General features: G+C 43.2%; 2 protein-coding genes across 9 annotated transcripts; both read left to right on the top strand.

The window, feature by feature from the left end:
* The first annotated feature begins 95 nt into the window (after positions 1-95).
* Positions 96-8,294, top strand: mgrn1b (mahogunin, ring finger 1b). Of its 7 annotated transcripts, none has more exons than XM_028985407.1 (17): positions 96-779; positions 913-1,031; positions 1,203-1,291; positions 1,440-1,586; positions 1,773-1,890; positions 2,112-2,178; positions 2,270-2,313; positions 2,754-2,801; positions 2,978-3,046; positions 3,130-3,289; positions 3,358-3,467; positions 3,666-3,880; positions 4,348-4,462; positions 5,297-5,342; positions 5,434-5,538; positions 5,834-5,879; positions 7,268-7,406. In XM_028985407.1, exons 1-16 carry the CDS (start codon positions 692-694, stop codon positions 5,872-5,874), a joined length of 1,581 nt encoding a protein of 526 aa, XP_028841240.1. In that variant the 5' UTR covers positions 96-691; the 3' UTR covers positions 5,875-5,879; positions 7,268-7,406. The 7 variants fall into 7 exon arrangements, with proteins under 7 accessions (XP_028841240.1, XP_028841238.1, XP_028841237.1 ...); XM_028985405.1 differs by lacking the exon at positions 5,834-5,879 and having other exon boundaries at positions 100-265; positions 616-779; positions 7,268-8,294; XM_028985404.1 differs by lacking the exon at positions 5,834-5,879 and having other exon boundaries at positions 100-405; positions 616-779; positions 7,268-8,294.
* Positions 8,295-9,380: 1,086 nt separating this feature from the next.
* Positions 9,381-12,032, top strand: LOC114794561 (forkhead box protein J1-B-like). 2 transcript variants are annotated; one of them, XM_028987200.1, is made up of 3 exons: positions 9,381-9,580; positions 9,712-10,250; positions 10,417-12,032. In XM_028987200.1, the coding sequence occupies exons 2-3, from the start codon at positions 9,729-9,731 to the stop codon at positions 11,209-11,211; spliced, it is 1,317 nt and encodes a 438-aa protein (XP_028843033.1). In that variant the 5' UTR covers positions 9,381-9,580; positions 9,712-9,728; the 3' UTR covers positions 11,212-12,032. The 2 variants fall into 2 exon arrangements, with proteins under 2 accessions (XP_028843033.1, XP_028843032.1); XM_028987199.1 differs by having other exon boundaries at positions 9,695-10,250; positions 10,417-12,031.
* Positions 12,033-13,945: the final 1,913 nt, after the last annotated feature.

The raw sequence follows: 13,945 nt of genomic DNA, 5'->3' as shown, positions 1-13,945 counted from the left end.
GTAAATGACGTTGCGTGTATGTTTTCAGCTCGGTTTGTTAACTTGTATCCCCCTTAACATTAAAAACTGGTTGCTTATATGACAACCAAAATATCTTATTTTGGCATTTTTCTTCTAGGGTCATCTCTTGCCTCTTCAGTGAGATCTGGCAACACGGGTGCCGTCCTCTTACCGAGCTAACAGGGATAACAAACGAGTTTTTATCTTCATCTTTGTACGATATGACGAGCTTCTGTCCTCATCTGTATTGAGCCTCTAACCTCGAGTCAGTGTGCTCGTCTTCGGCACAAACCTCGTCCTAATGCAGATAGAGCTAGATATAAAGCGAAGGCGTAATTCAGCGAAGGCGTCGTTAGCTTGTTAGCCAGCTAGCTGGTTGTCGAGCTAGCTGTCTTGAATGCTTAGGTAGGCAGCTGGACGCTGTTTCGTCGTCTTTTTTCCTGCAGCTCTTAATGAATTGAAACAGAATATTATGTGTCTCTCTCTTTTTGTGTAGCTCATCATATCTTCACCACAGCGACGCAATTTCTTATAACTAGCTGTCAGAGCCGCCTTTATTTACATTGGTTTGGCTAGTCAAGCAGCTAGCCGAATTAACCCTAGGTCTCTCGCCAGCGAACACAACACAGCTCCCGGACCCCCGAAGACAGAAGCGACCTGCCCAGCCGACAGGCGAATCCCGCGCTAAACGATGGGCTCAATACTCAGTCGGAGAATCGCGGGGGTTGAGGATATTGACATCCAAGCCAATTCAGCCTACAGATTTCCACCGAAGTCAGGTTGGGATATTTAAGGGCTCACACGTCTGTGTGCGTCGATTTTAAATCGAAATAATGTTCTATTGTGTTGTCACATTGATTGTAAATGTAAATGCATTATACGTTTTAATACGTTTCTCTTCTCGATTGAAAGGAAATTATTTTGCCAGTCACTTTTTCATGGGAGGAGAAAAGTTTGATACACCCCATCCAGAAGGATACCTGTTTGGGGAAAATATGGATCTAAACTTCCTTGGAAATCGCCCCGTGCAGGTAATTGCTGAAAATTACAGAACGGTTCAGGGTTGTGTTTTGTTTGTGCTGCCGTGGTTTAAACCACTACAAATCATTTAAATGCACGTTCACATTCCTGATGCCACAGCTCTATATTTTCAACCAGTGTTCAAGAGGAATGCTTAATGTGTCCTGTCAATTTTTTTTAAGTTTCCTTACATCACTCCAGCACCTCATGAGCCTGTAAAGACCTTGAGGAGTCTTGTCAACATCAGGAAGGACTCCTTACGTCTTGTACGGTACGATAAGGCCAAACTAAATGTCATGTCACATATACTGTAGTATTACAGGAAAATGATTGTGTATGGATAAACCATGAACTAAATGGTAATGTTGAGATGCCAGAATTTGTGGTAGAGATCGGATCTGTAATGTTGCCTCACACAGATACAAAGATGATGCTGACAGCCCCACAGAGGAAGGAGGGAAGCCCAGAGTCCTTTATGGCGTTGAGTTCACCTTCGACGCTGATGCTCGCGTGGCCATCACTATTTACTGCCAGGCTTTTGAGGAATTCACCAATGGCATGGCTATGTAAGTTGAATAATGATTCAATGTAAAGTTATGACAAAAGCCATACAAGCAGTTTGAAAACTTGCCATATGATGCTCAGGACACAGAAAACTAGACTCACTTCTTAAAACCAACTTTCACAATAAAATTCTGTGAACATAATTTGTAATACAGTAATCTCATTATCACTTCAATGCGACTGAACAGCTACAGCCCAAAGTGTCCAACCATGATCTCTGAAACAGTGCACTACAAAAGAGGAGTGAGCCAGCAGTTCTCTCTTCCCTCCTTCAAAATTGATTTCTCTGAATGGAAGGAGGAGGATGTAAGTACAATTACAGATTAGCGGTTTCTCCATCCATTTGAAAAATCTAATTTGCATATTAACATATCCTTCTCCATCACCTGTGATCTTTCTCATGTTGCCCTTTCATTTGTTAGTGTGGTTTTTATTTATTTAGACACACAGAAAAGGCCCTTTGGCTTTTTCTATACTGACCGGCCATTATAATATTACCAACTGATGTATGTTTATTTTCCCCACAGCTGAACTTTGACCTGGATAGAGGTGTTTTCCCCATGGTTATTCAGGCTGTGGTAGACGAAGGCGATGGTACGTCCTCTGTACCCAGTGCAGTTAGACAAATATTTTTATTTTTAAGTCTGTGCAAGAGCAGGTTGACTTGACTTTTGCATCGTTGCAGATTGTCTGGGACATGCTCATGTGCTCTTGGCAGCATTTGAGAGGGTAAGTTAATGTGTTGTTTACATGTAAGTGATAATTATGCATGTTATGCATGGTGATATCAGTCTTATTGGATTTACTGGAAAGAGAAGTCAATAATTTTCAGTAATAGATGCTTGGAATCGTTACAACTTATCATTGTACAAATGAAGGGGTTACATAAAGTGTCACAGAATATCACTTACCTGTTTTTACAGCTTCTCACCAATTTAAAATTAATAATATAATAATTATTCTGAGTGTAGAATAGTTTGGTATCAGTGAATATTGGTGAATTATGTGCTGTTTACCATCATCCAGTTAATTGTAGTGTGGTCCTACTTTATTCTGTGGCAAGACTAAGTAAGACATGTCTCTTCTGTTTTGACTGTGCGGTGAGTGATAGTCCTTTGTCAGGTTCTGGAGTGCTAAATCCATGCTTTTGGTATTTTCTTTTGTGACAGCATGTGGATGGCAGCTACTCTGTGAAACCTTTAAAGCAGAAACAGATTGTGAGTAAATGTGTGTCCTTCCACTGTAGAGCACAAATTCATATTCATGCCAATCGGTGTTCACTTGTGAAGACTGTATTTTGAGCTCAACTTATATAGTTCCATCTCCATCAGAGATATGGATTTTGACTGTATTGTGCTATAATTTTGCTCCCTGACTGACTGTCTTTGTGAAGGTGGATCGTGTGAGCTACTTGCTGCAAGAGATCTATGGGATTGAAAACAAAAACAACCAGGAGACTAAGGTAAATACTGTTTACAGTTGTGAAGGCTGTGATTAGTGACGATCAGGAATATTCCATCCTGTTTCCACTCTGTCCTTTCTCAGCCGTCCGATGACGAAAACAGTGACAACAGCAACGAATGCGTAGTCTGTCTGTCAGACCTGCGGGACACACTGATTCTCCCGTGCAGACATCTGTGTCTCTGCAACTCCTGTGCAGACACCCTGCGTTACCAGGCCAACAACTGCCCCATCTGTCGTCTCCGTAAGTCCTCTCAGCTTTTCTAACATGTCGCGTTGACCGTGGATTGACGTGCTATTTTTCTCTGCCAGCATTTCGAGCCCTGCTGCAAATCCGAGCAGTGAGGAAGAAACCTGGCACTCTTTCTCCAGTCTCCTTCAGCCCAGTTCTGGCCCAGACTATGGACCACGATGAGCATTCTGTATGTCCTCTGCCTGTGCCTTCCATGGACAACAAATGTGTCAAAGACTCTGACGTCCCATTTGTTAAAAGAGGGCATTAAAATCTATTAACAATAATAACTTTTTATTAATAATAAAATTGCTACAATGTGTGTGTGCCATGTTTGTTCCCAGTAGGTGCCCACCACCCCATTTCACTTCCTGCTTTCTTTTCTCAGAGCTCAGACTCTGTCCCTCCAGGATTTGAGCCCATCTCCTTGCTGGAGGCCATGAATGGGTTGCGCGCTGTGTCTCCTGGTATCCCCTCGGCCCCCCTCTATGATGAAATCAATTTCTCCAGTGGCACGGGCGGGAACGGGCGGCAGCTGACTCCCACCGAGCTGCCAGGGGACGGAGCCCTGCAGAAAGGGAAAGTCAGCAAGTCACCAGATAGGTAACCCTGCTGATTTCAACAACTCTGATTCACATTATCACACATCAGTTCCACTTCAGACAATACATGTTTTTCCCCTCACTTTCTGCAATCATATCATTACACAACTGTGACCGTTTATTTCTGTTTATTTTGGCCATAGTAGGAAATGGGCAGTTTAAGGGTATTGACCTTTGGGACATAAAGTGTCTCCCTATCTATCTATCGATCGATTGATCGATCGTTGGGTAATGGCTGACCTCAGGCCAGGGTAGAAGGGTCCGTGTGAGCATCCATCTCAAAGCTGCAGCCAGAGGTCACACTCTTCTGCAGTATGCAGTAGACTGATGACTCTGCATGTCCTTGGCAGTTCTCTTTGCAAAACATCATCTGTCTGCGAGGGGAAAAATACTAGATTACACAGGAAGTGTGTGTCTGATTCAGGTAAACAATGGCACCAAGACCTTCATGTCTGTGTCTGTCCCCAGCAGCACCCTTAGGTCGCCCTCGTCCCCCATTCAGGAGGAGGATGAGGAAAAGCTGTCAGAGATGTCAGACGCCCAACCTCACGCCATCCTTTCCAGCAGCCCAGCACCTACTGAGGTTTGTGTCTCATTTACATTTATGGCATTTAGCAGACGACCCTTATCCAGAGTGACTTACAATCAGTACTGATATACAGAGGCACACATCTTTAAACCATGATGTTTAAAAATCTTGTGCTTAAGGCATGTTGGGGCAGTGGTGGCCTAGCGGTTAAGGAAGCGGCCCCGTAATCAGAAGGTTGCCGGTTCGAATCCCGATCCGCCAAGGTGCCACTGAGGTGCCACTGAGCAAAGCACCGTCCCCACACACTGCTCCCCGGGCGCCTGTCATGGCTGCCCACTGCTCACTCAGGGTGATGGGTTAAATGCAGAGGACAAATTTCACTGTGTGCACCGTGTGCTGTGCTGCTGTGTATCACATGTGACAATCACTTCACTTTATTATAAAACATGTCTATACAGTTTATACTGTACACATAACCCCCTTGCTAACACTTTACTTTCAGGCAGAAAATATTGAATATATAATGTGAATATATCATATTTTGTATAAGTTGCACATTTAGCAATTCATTCATCACAATTGATTGACTTATGACATACTTTCTATAATGCATGTTTTTTAGGACAGTGTCGAGTGGGAAAGAGACTGGCTCTTGGGGTTACTGCATTCACTATGAAACTAAACTGTGTGTGTGTGTTTGTGTGTGTGATATATATCGGTGTGAGAGAGAGATTTAACAGTCAAGGGTTCATGGATGCTTGAAAAAAAAAATCCTTCGTTACATTGTAATTACAAACGATAAGAGCCATAATAACAGGTATTCATGAAACATATTCAGAGTCTTATGCAGTGTTACATGCGCAACACTGTCACACTTCCTCTTTGTAGGCCACTGCAGCAGAAGATCCCCCAGAGTCCATCACTCCGGAGGACGGTGAGTGTGACGTGCGGTCTGGTGAAGGCTACTGTGGACTGGGGGGGTAGTGCCCAGCGTGTTGTGACCTCTGGTCTGGACTGTATTGCAGAAGAAGTTCTCCTCTCTGGAGCCGAAATCCTGAAGGACTGCAGCAGTGAGCACAGCAGCCTGACCAAAACAGAGAGTGACCCACCCGGGGACCTGTCCCTCCCAGGTGAGAGAACCATCTTCTACCTGGACCCCGACAGGGTGATACAGTCTGTCCTCGAAAGTAGCGTACCTGTTGTTTAGTGCAAGCGCCTCAGTATCTGTGTTCTTTGCTACTTCAGCAGTGCTGTTCTGGCACGTTTTTGTCTGAACAGAAGGTTTCCAATGTTTCCGGCAGCTTCTATGTAGCTAACTGGCTTCTGGTGCTTCGCATCTAACTTGTGTCTGCTGTTTTTCCCTCTCTGTTTCCTCACTTCTTTCACGGCTGTCCTGTCCTGCTTACCTGCTCTTGCCGTGGGCAGCTCTAGGTCCTGAATCCTGCTCTATTGGTATGGAAGATTAACTCTGGTATGTAAGCAGCTCTGTCCAACTTTTTGTAACATAGTTCCTGAGAATAAGAATCAACTCTAACTGGAGAGTTATTTTCTTTTCATCTGCCATCTTCTGACCTTCTTCCGTTTTTAGTATATAACAAACTGTCTAAATAGGAGGAGCTTAGCCACTTGCAGAATATCCAGATATCCAGACAGCCTCATTATGGCCCATAGTAAGCAAAAAGCAGCATTAACTAATTCAGATTTCAGATTTTTTCAGAATCTTTGCATGTGCAATCGCAGCCATGAACTTTGCATTTTACGTTCCCGTCTTCAGCTGTCCTGTAATACTGTAGCACACATACACTGGTAGTATGTTGACTTTGTGTCAAAACAGGGAGACCAACCCCCACAAGACAGTCGTGCTTCCTGAAACACGTGTCAATTACTGCTGGCCAGTGGAATGTTGGCTAGAGCCCGCCTTTACTTTCTGTTACAGTTCATGTGACACGACGCCCATCCCAAGCCAGTCCCCATCAGTCCCCATCAGCATACCACCCTTTGTGTGTTAATGCACAATAACATAATTGACTGCATTATTTAAATATTGCTTTAATGCCACAATAACATGCTACTTTGACCAGCACTAGTTACAATACCATCGACTTTTGCCTCTGATGAATATTTTGCTGTTAATCTGCTGCTTCCATTTACATTTGCAGCATTTATCAGACAGCCTTATCCAAAGCGACTTACAATCAGTAGTGACAGGGACAGTCAGTAGTAAGTGGGATTTGAACCTGGGTTTTCACAGGCGAGTGTTACCCTCTAGGCTACTAGCACCCTCTGCTACTACCATTTTTGAAGTGTGTACTACACTATGCTGTTGCGTTAGTTAGCAGGAGATTAATTTTGATGTGGAAAGTTGATACAATAAAATAAAAAATACAATAAAAAAGGGGTTGCCATGCTGAGCGTAGAATAAGCAGGGTTATGTCAGCAGAACAAAAACTGTTTCCTTACTGCTTAAGTACTGAGTATTGTTTTGTACCACCAAAAAAAATACTTTGCTCCCCTAGTACCACCATTATGACCACCATTGGTATACATTTACATGCAGCTACTTTACACATGGGGGAATTTTATTCCTAACATGAATATGATCCACTATCAATGTACTTAATTTACGAATATGAATAATAATAACCATGTGCATTCAAACACACAGCAGCTGAGAATATGAACAACAATGTCAGAGTCACCTGGCCAGTAGCACTAGAGAGAGCCATTTACAGGTACCACAGTTTGAGAAGCAGGCTGTGTAGTGTCAGTCTGCTGAATGGTCTGCAACTTGGTACAGTGTGTTGTGGTTGACTGAAAGAAGAGCAGATGTCCTTATGGTTCTGGTGGGTTCCTCCACAGGCTCATCAGAGTCCACAGAGAGTCTGAAGAGCCAGAGCACCAACTGCTCCAGCCAGCCTCTCCTCTGCCCCCAAAGCAGCTTGCACATGGAGGATGAACAGATTGACCACTGAAACTCGGCATTCCCCGTGGCTTATCGGCAGTTTCATAACGCTGTGTTGACCACAAACGAGTGTTAAAGCAGAAGTGTCTCCGGTTCTAGCACCCTACCTGGTTAATTAGCAGAATAATTGTTCAAGCTTGGCCACGAACTAAATATCTACTTGTTTTATTTCTCTCTACACTCTACGAAGTACATTTCTACAGACAAGCACACAAGTGTTTCTCCGAAAGGTCGATCTGACACAGCATTAACATCTAACTGGAACTCAGGTGGTTAACAGTCTTATGGTGACGTTTAGTGGGATTGGTATATTGCTTTAAATGTGCGCCTATTTTATTTACATCCTTGCAGTGTTAAGAATTTGTGACACAAAAAAGCCATGGTGATCAATTCATTAAATGATTACATTGTAGGGCACCTGTATAGCGATTTATATACTGTACCATGTGATACCCTGACCATACAGCTTGGATAATCTTGTTCTTTGTAAATGTGTGGGTTTTATAGTTTATTACTGAAATGCACAGTAAGGGAATTCAGATGGAAATGAATTATTTTAGCTATGCCTGCACACTACATTTCAGAGTTAAAATTTAGGCCACTGTATGATGCTCTGTGTAGGTGAACATAATTGCCCCAGCTTACTCTGTATTATAATGTTGAAATGCTCCTACATTTTATAGCCAATTATCAATACCTAGATGTTTGCTCTGAATTATCAAGCTCCGCTTAACTAGTCAGAAACTGTTCTGTATTTTTCCCCCCTGGATTTGACAGATTTCTGGGTAATATGATGTTGTAGCATTGACAGTGACCTCAAGTATTAGTACTTGGCGTGTCTTGCCTGTCCTTGGTCCTGTAATTGCAGCATTTTACATATAGATATATGTGCCTTTTAAATACAACCTATATGGCCGTGTGTTGCTCCTGACTTCTGTGTGTTCTTGAGAAAGAACCAAGTCTTCATGTCTTTTTGGCAGTTTGTACATACAGGTAAGCTACTATGAATCTACTAATATTAATTTGTGTCACCTGTTATAATTTTATCAAATTTGAGCTTGTAATCACTAAACAGTAAACTATGTATATCATAAAGTTTACATAAGATAATACATTAATTGATTCCTATAGAAGAAAATTGACTTGGACAGCTCTACTCCTGACATTACCCGGGAGCTTCTTCGTAACATTTCAGATTTATTCATGTAACTAAAGCAAAACAGTCATCTCCAGCATGAGTGTAAGATGATAATTTTCTTAATTCTGTGTTAATAATGTGCCATTTCAATTCAACAATACACGGTGCCTTCCTGTTCCTGTCTTAAATATTATGGACCTGGTATCCAGGGTAATTCTGCATTGGCTTATTTCATTGTTCTCCAGCTAATAGCTTTGTGTTTGTCCCAGTGAGTATAGCGGCATGTGGAAAAAAAACAAAAAACTAAATAAATAATACTTTTCTTTACGATAATTGTCTTTTTGTGTGTGTGTGTGTTTTCAAAGATCTGTATCAATCTAATGCATAGTCTTGTATTGGTATTATGATTGACCTTCTAGAACATGTTCAGCACTTTGCATTAACAAAACTCACAGATTAAGCTTTGGTCTGCTGGGGCAAAATATGATGAAAGAACACGTTTATTTATTTTATTGGAACTCCCTTTACACATTGCGCAACAGCTCACAGGTCCACTAGATGGCGCTGTAGACACGTCGTTCTTATACAACACGTTATTTAAAAAAACTATACACTTTCCACTAATTTAATCGACAGCGAAAACCACTGTTGTTTTCTACTGTTTTTTTGTACAGCGAACATTATTTGTTTAAAATATTTTTGTCTTACTGTTGTACACTAGCGACACGCGGTGTTTACAGCTTTAGAAGGTGACGTCAGGTGCGCAGCGGCGCCGCTGAAAGGTGAAACCTGGAAACCGGCAGCCAATCAGAAGGCTGCGCTCGGTTTAAAGGCCGCCCAGCCCGGTGGGCTCTTCTCTCAGGAACCTGCTCTGAGCACAGACTACACACCGAATGTCTGGAGGATGCTCGAACTTTTTATTGTGGCTTTTTTTTAAGCAACATGGTTACTTTTTTATTTTAGTTTGACGACTGGATTGAAGAAAATGCTAATCTGTGTTGCCAAATGATTGATATATTTAGAGTGTTGTGAGAACCACAGAACAACACTGAAGAACTTGTGGATTGGACAGGTAATATAATAAAAAGTTACATTATTTTAATTCATTTTTACCCGCTCTATAGTTTCATATTGCAATTACATAATGCCATTATCAGTATATGTTAATTGTATTAATTTATTCTAGTGCTTTCACAATGCCAGTACTAACCAGTCAAGACATGGCAATAATGTTCAAGGAGAGATGGATGTTGCTTCATCCCGAAGACCAAGACAACTCTAATGGCTCCGTGCACCTTGACGACAGCCTCACCAGTCTGCAGTGGCTTCAGGATTTCTCTATAGGCAGCGCCAACCTGGAGAGTCTGTCCTGCTGCCATCCGCAGCACCTTCCCCACCCACATCGACTGGGCGCCGACTCCCCAGCCAGCCCCCCCGCCGGAGATACGGCCGTCGCAGGTATGCCACAGGGCACTGGCTGGTCCATCCCGTCCAGCGCCTCGGACGTCCGGGGCGGCGCCTGCTCCTACCAGCAGCATGCCCTTTACCACCACCACCACCACATCCCACCCGAGGAGGTGGACTACCAGACCAATCACAGCGCAAAGCCTCCGTACTCCTACGCCACGCTCATCTGCATGGCCATGGAGGCCAGCAAGAAGCCAAAGATCACCCTGTCGGCCATTTACAGCTGGATCACAGAGAACTTCAGCTACTACAGACACGCCGAGCCTAGCTGGCAGGTGAGCTCATAATCCACGTGTTGATGGTGCCTTTTATTTGCTTTCAGGTCAGACTGAGATGCTGCTACTTTCTGTTTTAAAATGCATGTGGCGGGTGGACTGTTGGCAGGTTTTCTTTGCAGTAAAGTGACATCCCACTCAGCCCATCTCCTTTCTTTTCATTCAGAATTCCATTCGCCACAATCTCTCCCTCAACAAGTGTTTCATGAAGGTGCCGAGGCAGAAGGATGAGCCGGGAAAAGGAGGCTTCTGGCAGATCGACCCCCAGTACGCAGACATGTTCGTGAACGGGGTGTTTAAACGCAGACGGATGTCCGCCACCCACTTTCCCGCTCAGAAACGAGCCAAGACGTCCTCCGCCCTCGCCCCGTCCGGGCCGCAGGCTCCTTCGGAGTACCAGCAGTGTGCCCAGACTAAATGGTCCCACAAGGGGGCAAATAGTAAGAAGCGTAAGCAGCCGGGAATGAAGTGCAGCCCCAAGTGGGAGAGTGTTGGCAAATCACCGCTGCTGTCATCTGAGATGAAGCTGTCCGAGCCGGTGAGAGGAGGAGACCTGGACTGGGCCTTTGTCTTCGATGACGTCATGAAGGGCAACAGCAGCACCTTTGAGGACCTGGACCTGAGCGCGGCCCTGAACTCCCTGAGCGTCGAGATGGACCTCTCCCAGCAGGCCTGGCACCCGGCGGGCTGGGGCAAGTGGTGCATGGCTGGCGCCGAGGGCACCTCCCGCTACATGGAGCTGAGCGACGCGGCCGGCTGCGCCGAGGAGTACCGCCAGGAGGCGGCCCTGGGGCCCGCGCAGCACGCCGAGGAGTTTACGCTCTTCTCAGATCAGCAGCTGCACCCCTGGGAGGAGGTGAAGGAGGAGGTGCAGGCCGTCCCCGTCACTCTGGAACACCATGGAGGCTTCTATGACGGGTTCTACCATGAGTCGTGGGAGAGGGCAGAAGCCTACTTTTAACCCCCCCCCCCCCCAAACACCACCAAACACAGAGCAGGCACTCCATCAGGAGGCACAAGGACCCCGTCACTGCTGTGTTGTGCTACATTAGCATCATTAATTCCTTACAGTCAGCTATGACTTAGTGTTAGATACCAAAAACTCTAATCAAACATTTATGGAGGGGAGAAAACTATAATGAAAAGTTTATATGATGGAAACTGCTAATAAAAATTATGATAATGAATTTTAAATGTAGAATCTTGTTTTTCAGGGGACATCACCCGGCACTGTAAAAATAAGAAATTGTAAAGTTTATATATCCGGCACATACAGTTCACTTCCAAAACTTCACAGTCAACACATTATGGACATGATCTCTGGATGCACTCAGGGCCCACAGTGTATTATGCTTCCCTAATATATGAGGTGTCCTTTGTAGAGCACCCTGAGGGTGGATGCCTGGCCATCGAAACTCCAGATTTTCACACTTTACAGTATTTATGATTGAAAATTTAAATAATTCCGTTCCTTAATTGTTCATAATTCTGTCTCTGGGATCGTGGTTTTTTTTTATATGATGTATTGTTTTTCGAAATATAGTCTTTGATTCTGTGATTATAATGACTCCATCTTATAGATTCCTGTTCCAATTTTGTACTGCACTATGAAGGGCAAAGTTTTTTTCATGGATAAAGGCTAAATAAATTGATTGCAAAAAATAGAATGTGAAGAGTTTTTTTTTTTTCTTCTACATCCAAGATTTACTGCAGGTCAGCGTTTCAGAATACAAAACAATTTTTTTTTTATCTTATTAATGGAAATGGTATTAATGTTATTAATACAAAATGTGCCTATGCAGCCTATAAGTTTCTCATAATCATTAAACCATATGAGGTTAGTTATTTCCTACACTTGTCTTATGTCTTATTATGGATTTATGTGTAAAACGGTCTATGGTGTTTAAATGCATACTCATTGTCTAAAATATTTCCTGGCTCTCCATGTAATATGTATAACACAATACATAAACGACTATACTGCTAAACCCTGCAATTGTATGAAATGTTTTGCATTGAGCGGGTTGAACAGGGGTTTAATTTTTCACCAGGCGTCAGGCAGGTCTGAACTTGAATTGCTCCATTGTCAGTAATTGTACCCACTAAGCAAACAATGATAAACGTGTGAGTTTTCATTCCTGATCACGGTTGTACTGAAGCGATGCTCACCGGCGTGAATCAGATGAAAGTGCTCGGGCAGGTCGGGACATGCAGGGAGGCTGGACGTTAGCCTGAATCATTTCAGCGGCAGAGCATGGGGAATGCAAATGAAGCAGCCACAGGCTGGTGCAATGAGGCTAATGTTAAATATCAACTGATCCGAGGGCCACCAAGAAGCAAACACGCTAATGTTAGTTGGATTTGAGTTTGGCCTTTATAAAAAAAAAATTCTCAAAGAATTTTTGAAATGCCGGTGAAAACGACAGCTTGAGTAAAACTCCTACTATGGACTGATTTTGTGATTATGCATTTGGATGTAAAATCTCTTTTTAATGAAAAGGGGGGAAAAATATAAAGAGGATTATCCTAAAAAGCCAGAATAACCTTCATTCTAACCAGTGATGGAAACTGACCACACTATATGGTGTGCTGTATATTTCCTTTTTATCCAAAGCATTGACAAAGCTTTGAAAAGCTTGCAGCTAGCGGTGCGTGTATTACCGTAGACATGAATCTATTTCAGTCCTTCTGAAAAAATACACAATTAGAAAAAATACACAATTGATCTTTGTCACTGTGATAATGTACGGTATAGTAGATATATGGTATTTATATGTTCATTTTCTGGCCAACAGATTTGTATGTATAACTTAGAGCTGGCATTATGCTGAAAGTGTTCCAATTACATAATAAGTTCATCAATGCTCAATTTCCTCGAATGGTTATGGCCGTCATTTGTGGTGGGGACATCTCCAACCATAAAGTGTGCCACACTGTGTTGAAGAATAGAGAATGTTGCATTGTTATCTGTAAATGAAACTTGAATGCTGGATGCATTAATCACTGCAGGCAAATGAAACCAATGAGCTGTGTGATGATTAGAAAGGGTCCCTTCACATTTTGGTTTAATTCTACATAATTATAAACCGTTAATACTGGTTGTTCCCCACAAATTATAGAAAAGACATGTAAATTGTGCTGCATGTTCTTGACAGGTATTTTCACACTTCCTGTTGTGGGAAGAGGTCAGTGGTGACAGAGTGACAGTTTTGGGGAAAATGGGTGTCTAATTATCTCCAGGCTCCTCTGTGAGCCCTGACATCTGGCTTCCCAGCTGACTGTAACTGGACACCAGCACGCCAGGGAAGATCTGCGTTCCTGCTCCTGTGTCAGGCCACTCAGACCCTGCAGGATCCGGCCAATCAGCAGCCGGCTATGGGCGGATGTGTCACGTCTCACATGGCCTACCTGTTCCCCAGTGCTTCTTTTTCCCTTCCTCCACAGCTTTCCCTTCCACCTTGCCCAACACAAACACACAGAAATCTCACCTTCATATCATTTAGAATAACATAACTTGCATTTAGTGATTAAGGTAAATGAAATATAAACAAGACCTGGCCTGAAAGCTCTTCATATCTACCCTCACTATGGCCCACGCCATGGTTGTAAAGGTCAATAATGTATCAGTCTACCATTGTACCATAGTCATTGTCAAAATTGATTTCATTTTTACCCAGTTTTGGGGCATTATATTT

The sequence above is a fragment of the Denticeps clupeoides genome, chromosome 7, assembly GCF_900700375.1.
Source record: "Denticeps clupeoides chromosome 7, fDenClu1.1, whole genome shotgun sequence".
NCBI classification, from domain to species: Eukaryota; Metazoa; Chordata; class Actinopteri; order Clupeiformes; family Denticipitidae; genus Denticeps; species Denticeps clupeoides.
The sequence above is the reverse complement of the archived record's forward strand: the minus strand, read 5'-3'. Positions and strand labels throughout refer to the sequence as shown.